This window comes from Eleutherodactylus coqui, chromosome 10 (genome assembly GCF_035609145.1).
Source record: "Eleutherodactylus coqui strain aEleCoq1 chromosome 10, aEleCoq1.hap1, whole genome shotgun sequence".
NCBI lineage: Eukaryota > Metazoa > Chordata > Amphibia > Anura > Eleutherodactylidae > Eleutherodactylus > Eleutherodactylus coqui.
The window spans coordinates 7,413,543-7,426,999 of NC_089846.1; the positions used below are offsets into that span (position 1 = coordinate 7,413,543).

Here is a 13,457-nt window from a genome sequence, read left to right on the forward strand (position 1 = left end):
TTGAGAATTCTGTCAATCAGCGCCTGATAGGTGAAGGTGGGCATAAATGAATGTTTGAGCACCGTCAGACTCTTCGTGGAGTGGCGCTGCAAACTTTCACCAAACTCCTGCACAATCTGTATAAGTGACTTACTGCTGAAATCAACGTGTCTGTCCCTATACCATGCTGCACAGGCAGCTTATACAACCTGACAAGTTTCCTTTAAATGCCATTAAGGGCCGGTTGCACCAACCATGATGTTGATCCCTGCTCAGGTAAACTGCGATCAGCTGTGGAACTTGGTTTAAGTCAAATACATTGCACCAACACTTCTTGATCTAAGATTTGCAAAATCAAGTTCAAGTGATGTGCAATCAAAGGTTCAACCTAGAAGAAATATATCGCTCACAGCGATTGGCTACTGTAGTCATGTGATCTTCCAACATTGATGGTGATAGTAAAAACATGGCGACTACCAGCAGCAAATGTGGGCATGTAATTTCACGACCCAGAAAAAGCCGATCAGCCTAGTCAGCCATCTTGGGTATCACCAGTTGAACTTACGTCAACGTGTTTAATCTGCCATGATCGAGGGATCAGATTGATCCGAAATGTGAACCCCAATCATGGGCTAAACCGCGTTGGTGCAATGTTTCTCTACTTGATTAGAGATCACTTTTTGTTGCGATCGGCCCTAAGTGGATTTTGACAAACATGATACATGACTTGTCAGTCCTATTTCACAGCAGCGCTCCGGTATTCCTCAGTGCCCCGTTATGTCTTACCCGCTGTTGCATTTATCCCCGATAGCACCTGGAACAGAATCTTAGTGACCTAGATTTAACCAGCTTTGGTCTCATGGACACAACCTTGGAAGAAGTTTTCCTCAAGGTGTCAGAAGAAGACCAGTCTCTTGAAAACAGCGATGCAGGTGTGTCCCAAAATACGAGACCGGCCCGAGGGTTGTGTTGTGTCCACCATATTCTTCATTGTGACCTTTTGCCTTGTAGATATGAAGGAGTCCAAGAAAGACACGTTGCGGCCCGTCATTCAGCCAGACTCCAGCACTGATCCATCATCCTTGACCGAGCCCGAAGACAAACCTGAAGTAGAACTCAATAACTTTGCCTCAGGCATTCCCCCAGCTCAGTCCCCCGGTTCTTTGCGCTCCGGTTCCTCCTCTTCCGTGGGATCCGTGAGAGGAGAGGAAGGTGGAGCGTACGCAGAATTCTACGGTGACTACTCGCCATTATTCGACACCTCACAGGATGCGGAGAACCTAAGCCTGCAAGGTTAGTGGACTTGAAAAAGGCAGGGAGACCTCAGGTCAACAATAAATGCAGCCAACTTCTGTGTTCAGGGTTTTACTTCACAGCTTTGGGACTGCAATAATAATCCTCTTGTCTGGCCTTGATTTGCAGATCCAGAGGTAGAGGAGCAGATCTTGGACGGCCAAGGCAGCTACAAGCTGGAAGGGTCCTGGTTGAAGTTGCGGCAGTTCCATGGACTTATTGTGAAACGTTTCCACTGTGCCAAGAGGAACACCAAAGCCCTCTTCTCCCAAATCCTTCTACCCGCTTTCTTCGTATGTGTTGCTATGACCGTGGCATTGTCTGTGCCCGAGATTGGTAAGTCCCGTTCCTCGGTCACAGTGTTTATGGTAGGTTTAGATCTAGCAGAAATGCTGCGGATTTTCTGCAACAAAATTGGTTGCAGGAAATTCGCTAAATTTGACTTTGCGGATGAAATTTTAAAAAATCTCAATCGCACGCGGCACAAAAAAACTGCAGTGTAAATTAACCTGCGGGGGTCGATTACATCCGATGCATGTCAATGTAAGCAGCTGATTTACAGTGCGGATGTCACCTTTTCAAATCAGCGAGTAAAATCCACGCCAAAATCAGTGCTACATGTGGATTTGGGGCAGATTCTTTACGCCAATCATCGGATTTTCTGCTGCAGAACATTCCTTGTGAGTTCTGGCATTACCGTCCCGTCAGGGTTTGTTCACACAGTGGGGTTGTGAAGTGGAATCCCTGACCAATCCAAATCCGATTGCCTTCAGTGGGAATCCCTGCCGCAGTCTGTAGGACGCTGATTTTTTTTTTCTGCGCAGGAATTTCAAATGTGTTGTAGTGACGTCACTTCTAGACGCAGATTCCCGGTCAGGAAATCCACGTAGGGATTTGGCCAGCGAAAAGGGCAAGAGCTCTTCGGAGTGCGAATGGCTTTCTGATCACTTTTTCTTCCATTTGTTCTTGGAGTTGAGGTGTTCAAAAATGCGCAGTTCTGGCGTTGTGTAATATTTTTTCTGACACCGTTAACCATGTAGGATAAATAACGCGTTACATTGATAGATCAGACTTTAACCCTTTCCAATCCACCGTCTGACGTCTTCAGACATTCTGATTGAAGGCTGTGCAGCTCCGGTGGGGGTTGTTTTGATTCTTTTATAATAAATATGGGAAAAGTTTTTGTTCCGCTACATTTATTACCTTTTATTTTTTAATAGTTTAATAAAACTTTTTAAAACTAATTTTTACATTTCTTAAAAAAAAAATTAAATTTGACTAATTCTTCCATTCCATGGAGCTGGATCAGCTCACAACCACGCTGCATACCAGCCCCGCACGCCCGGGATGTAAATGCACGTCCAGTGTCATTGAGGGGTTAAGAGTGTTGCATCTGACACGGAATCCGTGGCATGTGAACTGGCGTGTGAATTCTTTTTATCCATGCGAGGAAAAATGCGCTCTGTAGGATTCCCGTAGCGTTCGCTTGAATACTATGATTGGCATCAATTCTATTTAAAAAATTAGTGAAGATGGCCTCAGAATTACAACATTCAAGCCGTCTGGAGAATCTCTGAGCGTTTGTGGCTTTCCTTAAAGACTCTCGGCAGACTATAAATATAAGTATTTTGTACGTGATCTCCAACCAGCTCATTGATGGGTCCTGTGTAGAGATGAGCGACCGTGCTCGTTTAGGACAATTACTCGATTAAGCATCGCTTTTTTCGAGTAACTGCCTACTCGGGCGAAAAGATTCGAGGGGCGGCGGGGTGGAGCGCTCCCCGGCGCCCCACGAATCTATTCGCCCGATTAGGCAGTTACTCGAAAAAAGTGATGCTCGATCGAGTAATTGTTCTAAACGAGCACGTTCGCTCATCTCTATGCCTGTGGAAAGTGGCGTGCAGCTGATTATGGGGTTGTTATGTATGCCATAGCCTGATGTATTCTGGGGGGAGCACGGACGTGCCAGGTCCCAATGTGCGCACATGTCAGCGTCGCCCGGCACTTCTGTCTTCCAGTATTATTCTGGGCTCTGGTTAGGTCCGTCTCGCTGTGTTGTGACACATCGTTTCTGCAGCTGCATTATTGATGAGCTCATCTACACCTCGCAGGATTTCTGCTAATTGGTGTGTTTTTCCATCAGGTGATCTCCCGCCGCTGATATTATCACCATCTCAGTATCACAACTACACTCAGCCCAAGGGGAACTTTGTACCCTACGCTAATGAGGAGCAGCCGGAGTACAGGTAAGCGGCTCATTATAATTAGCGCAGTGCAGAATAATGAGGTGATTCTCTTAGCAGCGGACGTAGACGTCATTCCTTCTTAGTGCAGCTACTTGTTAATCATTTATAGAAGCGTGTTCACTGAATGTCCTGTTTATTAGAGACCCTGACAGATCTAGTAGTACGTTGGACCTGCTTTGGCCTTCAGAAATACAGTAATTCATCGTGGCTTCCGACTACAGAGGAGCCAGGGTGTACCAAGAAATTCCCTGCACCACTAATTCACTCCACCAGCTGACAGGAAGGGGTCAGCGATTCATGCTGCTCACACCAAATTCTAACCTCCCATCAGCAACGGAAACCTGGATCCCTCTTGGCAGGAGATGTTTTTCTGCTGCTCAGTGATACAAGTTTTGCGCTCTTTTACCCCCTGGAGTCTCATCTTTCTGTGTCTCCTAAGGTCCTTTTACATGGAACGACTGACGTCCCAGCGATTATCGCTTTTGTGCTTTCATACAGGAGCGAGGATCATTTAGTGAATGGAGGCGAAGCGTCCGGAGATGGTTCCATCTACCCGCCTCAATTCACAGTACATAGGCCGTTGCTCATAGATGAATGTCGCCGTTTACACGCACTGATCTTCTTTGATCTTTATGCCTGCAGAAACTGAACGACAAACCAATTATTGTTCGCCGTCCCGTTGCTGCCAGCGTTTACACTGAAGAATCATTGTTCTGGTTTCCACAATCTAGCAAGAATCTGGACCATTATCGTTCAGCATTAAAGGGCTTTTAGACATACAATTGATCACGCACTGTTCTACCCAATCCATGCTAGGGAATGGCGAGTTGTGTGTTCAAGCACATTAGTCATAGCACCAGCGTTGTATTCAGCTGACTGTGCAGCCTGTTGGTCAGAACGATTCCTGACATCCTCCTCTGACCCCTTTCGGTGACTACTTCTTTCCGTCCACAGGATCCCCTTTCATTAATTTTTTTTTTCTCGATCACGCCATTCTCTGTATACCCTCCACACCGTTACATGAGAAAAGCCCCCCGCGGTTGGCAGTGAGGCCCGGGCTAGTCTAACTTCGATGACCGGCCTCGTTGGAAGTCGCTCACATTGATGGATTTTCCCCTCTAATGTGGATTCATAAGAAAAACTTGTCACAGGATTTTATGCTGCACTCTGGGGTTACGACTCTTAATTTCCATATGGGGAAGCGCCAATCGTGCGAGGACCGAGCGCTATAATAAAGGAGGCACTCAGTGTATATTCTGGTATTATGTCATTATGCTATATGCAAACCCCAGACGACAAGACCCAACTAATGGCATCTTCTGTCTGAGCTTGCAGCTGCTGATAGCTGTTATGAAGGCACAGTTTGATGCCACCCACGTTGGCAATGACTGCTTATCTCTTGTCGTAGGCTCATGTTTGCTCCGCTTTAATCTGTGTGACTAGCATGTTGTCTGTTGTTCTTCCAGGCTGAAGCTGTCCCCAGACGCCAGTCCCCAGACGCTTGTCAACACCTTCTACCTTCCATCTGGTATTGGGGCTACCTGTGTACTAAAGACGGCATTTAACAGCACCTTGGACCAACTGGTGCAATCCCTCAATCTAAACAGCAATGAGTCCAAGATGCTGGCAGCCCAGTACTTTGATGCCATGTGCGTGGATTCTTTTACCCAGGGGTTACCACTGTCCAACTTCGTGCCACCTCCACCCTCTCCAGCCCCTTCAGAGTACCCAACGGAGGAGGACCTTGCTCATCTGTGGAATGCCACCACTTATTCACCACCCTCTATACCCGGTAAGGATATGTACGTATGTACTGATCCAGATGTTACATATAGCATTAAATGTACAGAAACATCTACAAGACTCACATAAACTCCCAATAACAGTTGTTTTTACTTTTTGGAAAAGTGTGCGAGAAGCCTCTACGTGTGTTTCACCTCTGGCTTTTTTTTCTTTCTTAAACCCTTCCCGCCCCCCCCCCCCCCCCCCCCCTCATCCTGACTGGGAAGGGGTTCCCGCGAACGAGTATACACTTATGTCCTATGGATGGCACGAGCTCAAAAGCTGAGCCTGCACCATCTGCAGCGGGTGCCAGCTGTGACTGACAGCCAGCCTCCCGCTGTAACAGTGTAGATCGGTGATGGCATGCGGCATGTAAAGGGTTCACAGAGGGTTTTTACAATGAGAGCCGGTTAGTGACATATTCTACTTTATAAGCATACAGTGGGATATGTCGCCACCATCAGTCAGAGGTATACATGGCGGACGTAGTCAGTTGCAGCGTTCCCATGTCCCTGTTACTAGAGAAGCCAAAATGCCTAACGACTGGCAGTGGATCACAAAGCTGCTGGAAAAGGGACCCCTGGTGGCAGCTGGCAGCTACTCCAAACTTGATTTTCAGTGGTAAAACAAAAAAAATTATTTCAAGTAAATCCCATGATTGATGATACACACAGAGGCTGCTAGATGAGGAGGGGTTGTCCATTTAAGGCCCCCTTCACATTACAAAATGCACACGCAGATTCCACGCCCCAATTTGCATGGGAATCTGTATGAATTCCATCTCACATTATTCTTCAATGTGTTTGAAATACCGCATGAATTTTTCCAGATGTGAATTTGGAATCCACATCATGGAAAAAAGTGACCGGTTACCAAGGCCCCCCTCGCAAGGCGTTCGGCAAAGCACCGCAATTTCAATCGTGGTGCTTTGCAGCGATTTTACTCTTGCTTATGGACGCAGCTCCCTGTGACCGACAGCTGGGATTAGCATAACCCATCATTGAGGTGCACTAAACGCCGAAAAACAGAACAGCGGCCGTCTGAGAGGCTCCACTGAAAACAAATGAAGCATTATACTGCGAGTAGCGCGGCGCTGAAAACACCGCGTTAATCGCGAAAAAAAACGCCTGTGTGGGGGAGGCCTTATTCACACAATTTCCATGCAGAAAACACACATATTAGCACAGGAACAATTATCACTGGGGCAACCTGGCGGTTATCTGTGCCCGGCAAATCATCCTGTGTACAAGGGCCCTTACAGTTAAAGGGCTTGTACTACAATTGCAGGTTATCCCCTGTTCACAGGATAGGGAATAACTTGCTGATCGGTGGGGGTCTCACCGCTGACGCCCCCACCACTCTCGAGAACGGGACTGGCCGAGCATGTACGGTGATCACTCTATTCATTTCATTGGGCTGACAGAAGTAGCTAAAAGGCACCTGCTCAGGTATCTCCGCAATCCCATTTAAAGTGAATGGAGTGCTAGTTCACTTGTACGACCATCGCTTCATTCAGTCTCCTCTTCACTGCAGGGGGTAAAATGGGGAGGACAGGGGACACGGGACCTCCGTTCACACAATCAATAGCAGGTTCAGCGGTAAGACCCCTGCAAGCGGCAAGTTACCCCATATTCTGTGGATGGAGAATACCTTGAATTGTAATACAAGCCCTTTTAAAGGGGTTGTCCGGAACGTTACTGTTCATGACTTATCGTCACGGTAGGTCATCGGTAGTTGATTGGTGGGGTTCGCCTCTCGGGATCCACTCGGAGCAGCTGTCCACCAGGCCCTAACGGTGCAGACAGAGCTAGAAGCAGACAGTTCTGTCCACATTGTAGCAGCTTAGGTTAGTATTGCATTAGGTTCAGTGGGAGCCGTGTCTGCAATACCAACTGGGCCGCTACAGATGGCAATACCTGCTTTCAGCTCTCGTCCACTATAGTATAGGTCATCTCTAGTATAGGTAATTCATACTGAAGTCCTGGAAAACCCCTTTAACTTGTATTGCTAGAACTTTTTGCCCACTGAATCGATCCTTTGCCTCTCCTCCAGCAGAAGACATCACCACCACACCTTCTCTACCCCGCCGCATCCACGAACCAGTCAGATGTACATGTTCCATGCAAGGAACGGGCTTCTCTTGTCCAAGTGGGGTTGGTGGTCACCCTCCGCTGATGAAGGTTGTCACTGGGGACATCATGGTGGACATCAGTGGACGGAACGTGAGCGAATATCTGCTGTATACCTCAGATCGATTCAGGCTACACAGGTGAGTCACAGTGCGCTAATTAGTTTCCTCTGATTTAAGGCTCACTCACATGAGCGTATTTTCATTCTATATTACACGCGTATTTTTTTTACGCACATAATACAGAGTGCAGAAACCCCATTGACTTGTATTCATCACAAGCGTGAACAAAAAAACGTATAATCCAAGACTGGTAGGGTTGGAAGGGACCTCCAGGGTCATCGGGTCCGACCCCCTGCTCAGTGCAGGATCACTAAATCATCCCAGACAAATGTCTGTCCAGTCTCAGTTTGAACACTTCCATTGAAGGAGAACTCCCCACCTCCAGTGGCAACCTGTTCCACTCATTGTTCCCCCTCACTGTCTAATACATCTTCACTGCATATTTACCACATTAAATCAATGTGGCCTTCTTCCTTTTTCATTTGCGCGCCTAAATATGCAGTATCACTCCATATTCAGGTACGCAAAAAAAAACACAAGGTAAAAATGCGCAACGTATTTACACGACCAAATATACTATGCCCTTATGAGTGAGCCTTAACAGTACCTTTTATAGGTGCCTTACACTTCTCTTGACCACAGGTATGGGGCAGTGACATTTGGAAATGTGCAGAAATCTATCCCAGCATCCTTTGGGACAAAGGCACCCCCTATGTTACGGAAGATTGCGGTTAGACACACGGCACAGGTTGGCTTATTTTGTGGTTTCTGTCTGCCTTACATCTAACAAGCCGTAAACAATCCTGACTGTCTGCCAACTTATGTCTTATTTCAGGCATTTTACAACAATAAAGGATATCACAGCATGCCCGTGTATCTCAATGCACTGAATAATGCCATCCTGAGGGCCAACTTACCAACGTCTAAAGGAAATCGCGCCGCTTATGGCATCACAGTTACCAATCATCCAATGAACAAGACCAGTGCCAGTCTATCCTTGGACTATCTGTATGTAAATGATAACCCTCACTAATACATATGGACAGTTAAATTCCCGTCTTCCCATTTTCTCACAAGCCCCATTTGCCCTTATTTAGGTTACAAGGTACAGACGTGGTGATCGCAATATTCATCATTGTTGCGATGTCCTTTGTTCCGGCAAGTTTTGTTGTGTTCCTCGTAGCAGAGAAATCAACAAAGGCAAAGCATCTGCAGTTTGTCAGCGGCTGCAACCCGGTCATCTACTGGCTGGCCAACTATGTTTGGGACATGGTAAGATGAGATCAGCCAGATATCCCGGGTACCACAACTGGGATGTACATTGTTGTTACCCCAGACTTCTAAAGAAAGAAAAAAGTACTCGGTTTCACCTCATACCTGTTTACATTCAATGGCCTGCCAAAAGGGTCTGTTTATTATGCTAAGTCCAAGAATAGAACTACCATAATGCTACCCAATATGTAAAATGATGTAACTACTATAATACTGCCCTCTATGTACAAGAATATAACTATTATAATACTGCCCCCTATGTACAAGAATATAACTACTATAATACTGCCCCCTATATACAAGAATAGAACTACTATAATACTGCCCCTATGTACAAGAATATAACTACTATAATACTGCCCCCCTATGTACAAGAATATAACTACTATAATACTGCTCCTATGTACAAGAATATAACTACTATAATACTGCCCCCTATGTACAAGAATATAACTACTATAATACTGCCCCCTATGTACAAGAATATAACTACTATAATACTGCTCCCTATGTACAGGAATATAACTACTATAATACTGCCCCATATGTGCAAGAATATAACTACTATAATACTGCCCCATATGTACAAGAATATAACTACTATAATACTGTCCCCTATGTACAAGAATATAACTACTATAATACTGCTCCTATGTACAAGAATATAACTACTATAATACTGCCCTCTATGTACAAGAATATAACTACTATAATACTGCCCCCTATGTACAAGAATATAACTACTATAATACTGCTCCTATGTACAAGAATATAACTACTATAATACTGCCCCCTATGTACAAGAATATAACTACTATAATACTGCCCCCTATGTACAAGAATATAACTACTATAATACTGCTCCCTATGTACAGGAATATAACTACTATAATACTGCCCTCTATGTACAAGAATATAACTACTATAATACTGCCCCCTATGTACAAGAATATAACTACTATAATACTGCCCCCTATGTACAAGAATATAACTACTATAATACTGCCCCCTATGTACAAGAATATAACTACTATAATACTGCTCCTATGTACAAGAATATAACTACTATAATACTGCCCCCTATGTATAAGAATATAACTACTATAATACTGCCCCCTATGTATAAGAATATAACTACTATAATACTGCTCCTATGTACAAGAATATAACTACTATAATACTGCCCCCTATGTATAAGAATATAACTACTACAATACTGCCCCCTATGTATAAGAATATAACTACTATAATACTGCCCTCTATGTACAAGAATATAACTACTATAATACCGCCAGCTATGTACAAGAATATAACTACTATAATACCGCCCCCTATGTACAAGAATATAACTACTATAATACTGCCCCCTATGTATAAGAATATAACTACTATAATACTGCTCCTATGTACAAGAATATAACTACTATAATACTGCCCCCTATGTATAAGAATATAACTACTATAATACTGCCCCTATGTATAAGAATATAACTACTATAATACTGCCTCCTATGTACAAGAATATAACTACTATAATACCGCCCCCTATGTACAAGAATATAACTACTATAATACTGCTCCCTATGTACAAGAATATAACTACTATAATACTGCCTCCTATGCACAAGAATATAACTACTATAATACTGCCTCCTATGTACAAGAATATAACTACTATAATACTGCCCTCTATGTACAAGAATATAACTACTATAATACTGCCTCCTATGTACAAGAATATAACTACTATAATACTGCCCCCTATGTACAAGAATATAACTACTATAATGCTCCTATATACAAGAATATAACTACTAAAATACTGCCCCCTATGTACAAGAATATAACTACTATAATACTGTCCCTATGTACAAGAATATAACTACTATAATACTGCCCCCCTATGTACAAGAATATAACTACTATAATACTGCCCCCTATGTACAAGAATATAACTACTATAATACTGCCCCCTATGTACAAGAATATAACTACTATAATACTGCCTCCTATGTACAAGAATATAACTGCTATAATACTGCCCCCTATGTACAAGAATATAACTACTATAATACTGTCCCCTATGTACAAGAATATAACTACTATAATACTGCTCACTATGTACAAGAATATAACTACTATAATACTGCCCCCTATGTACAAGAATATAACTACTATAATACTGCCCCCTATGTACAAGAATATAACTACTATAATACTGTCCCCTATGTACAAGAATATAACTACTATAATACTGCCCCCTATGTACAAGAATATAACTACTATAATACTGCTCCCATGTACAGGAATATAACTACTATAATACTGCTCCCATGTACAGGAATATAGCTACTATAATACTGCCCACTATGTACCAGAACATAACTACTATAATACTACTCCTATGTACAAGAATATAACTACTATAATACTGTCCCCTATGTACAAGAATATAACTACTATAATACTGCTTGCTATGTACAAGAATAGAACTACTATAATACTGCCCCCTATGTACAAGAATATAACTACTATAATACTGCCTCCTATGTACAAGAATATAACTACTATAATACTGCTCCCTATGTACAAGAATATAACTACTATAATACTGCCCCCTATGTACAAGAATATAACTACTATAATACTGCCTCCTATGTACAAGAATATAACTACTATAATACTGCCCCCTATGTACAAGAATATAACTACTATAATACTGCCCCCTATGTACAAGAATATAACTACTATAATACTGCCCCCTATGTACAAGAATATAACTACTATAATACTGCCCCCTATGTACAAGAATATAACTACTATAATACTGCCCCCTATGTACAAGAATATAACTACTGTAATACTGCCTCCTATGTACAGGAATATAACTACTATAATACTGCCCCCTATGTACAAGAATATAACTACTATAATACTGCCTCCTATGTACAAGAATATAACTACTATAATACTGCCTCCTATGTACAAGAATATAACTACTATAATACTGCCTCCTATGTACAAGAATATAACTACTATAATACTGCTCCCTATGTACAAGAATATAACTACTATAATACTGCCCCCTATGTACAAGAATATAACTACTATAATACTGCCTCCTATGTACAAGAATATAACTACTATAATACTGCCCCCTATGTACAAGAATATAACTACTATAATACTGCCCCCTATGTACAAGAATATAACTACTATAATACTGCCCCCTATGTACAAGAATATAACTACTATAATACTGCCCCCTATGTACAAGAATATAACTACTATAATACTGCCCCCTATGTACAAGAATATAACTACTGTAATACTGCCTCCTATGTACAGGAATATAACTACTATAATACTGCCCCCTATGTACAAGAATATAACTACTATAATACTGCCTCCTATGTACAAGAATATAACTACTGTAATACTGCCTCCTATGTACAGGAATATAACTACTATAATACTGCCCCCTATGTACAAGAATATAACTACTATAATACTGCCTCCTATGTACAAGAATATAACTACTATAATACTGCTCCTATGTACAAGAATATAACTACTATAATACTGTCCCTATGTACAAGAATATAACTACTATAATACTGCCCTCTATGTACAAGAATATAACTACTATAATACTGCCTGCTATGTACAAGAATATAACTACTATAATACTGCCCCCTATGTACAAGAATATAACTACTATAATACTGCCCCCTATGTACAAGAATATAGCAACTATAATACTGCCCCCTATGTACAAGAATATAACTACTATAATACTGCCCCCTATGTACAAGAATATAACTACTATAATACTGCCCCCTATGTACAAGAATATAACTACTATAATACTGCCCCCTATGTACAAGAATATAACTACTGTAATACTGCCTCCTATGTACCTTTGACTATAGAGCTGCCGTTTTTTTAATTTTTTTTCTTGATGTTTTTTCAGCTGAATTATCTGGTTCCGGCTACTTGCTGCATCATCATCTTGTTTGTATTTGACCTTCCTGCGTACACGTCTCCTACCAACTTCCCAGCAGTCCTGTCCCTCTTCTTACTTTATGGGTGAGCTCTTCCATCTGATATGTGGACATTTATGGGTTAAAAGATATCTGAAACTCTGTAAAACAATGACTTCTTGAAAACAAAGTTTTGGTCCGGTGTCGCCAGTAGAGCAAAATGTGATTGTTCCCAGCAAGAGAAACCAAATGATCTTGTAGATATGAGACCTTTTAATGGCTGAGAAAAATACATGATGTTACAGCGAGCTTGCGAACCTCTCGGGCTCTTCATCAGGCCAAAATGGAATAGATCCGAAGAGGCATGAATATTTATACACACTTATAACACACATACTTATGACAAGGCACAGATATGGATGGGATTGGTTTGCACCTAAAAGGAATACTGCAACAGACATAAACATTTTTGACTAGACACTGATTCACAGAGTGAAAGTTTATGGTCCCTGAATTAGTGTTAGGGGGTCACCAGGCCAGAAGTGTTATCTGTGCTATAGATGTCTCATACCTGCCATTCACCCATAGAACCTCGGCAATAATTCAATCCTCCATTGAACGTGTCAAAAGTTGTTATAATTTTATATTCCCAAATCCTCCCCGTCTTCCCAGCAGTAATTCAGGGACCATAAAACTTTCACTCCCTTATCA

The 13,457-nt window shown here is 42.3% G+C and overlaps 1 protein-coding gene across 2 annotated transcripts in view; it reads left to right on the forward strand.

Annotated features, from left to right (window-relative positions):
- ABCA2 (ATP binding cassette subfamily A member 2) overlaps positions 1-13,457 on the forward strand; it is a 93,092-nt gene that overhangs the window by 62,917 nt on the left and 16,718 nt on the right. The window contains exons 26-35 of one of the 2 annotated variants that reach the window (XM_066580134.1): positions 791-911; positions 991-1,272; positions 1,402-1,608; positions 3,416-3,518; positions 4,985-5,310; positions 7,353-7,569; positions 8,134-8,239; positions 8,327-8,499; positions 8,589-8,763; positions 12,737-12,852. In XM_066580134.1, the coding sequence (XP_066436231.1) occupies positions 791-911; positions 991-1,272; positions 1,402-1,608; positions 3,416-3,518; positions 4,985-5,310; positions 7,353-7,569; positions 8,134-8,239; positions 8,327-8,499; positions 8,589-8,763; positions 12,737-12,852 (1,826 nt within the window). The remainder of the gene's footprint in view (positions 1-790; positions 912-990; positions 1,273-1,401; positions 1,609-3,415; positions 3,519-4,984; positions 5,311-7,352; positions 7,570-8,133; positions 8,240-8,326; positions 8,500-8,588; positions 8,764-12,736; positions 12,853-13,457) is intronic. The other variant, XM_066580135.1, reaches the window with a different exon arrangement.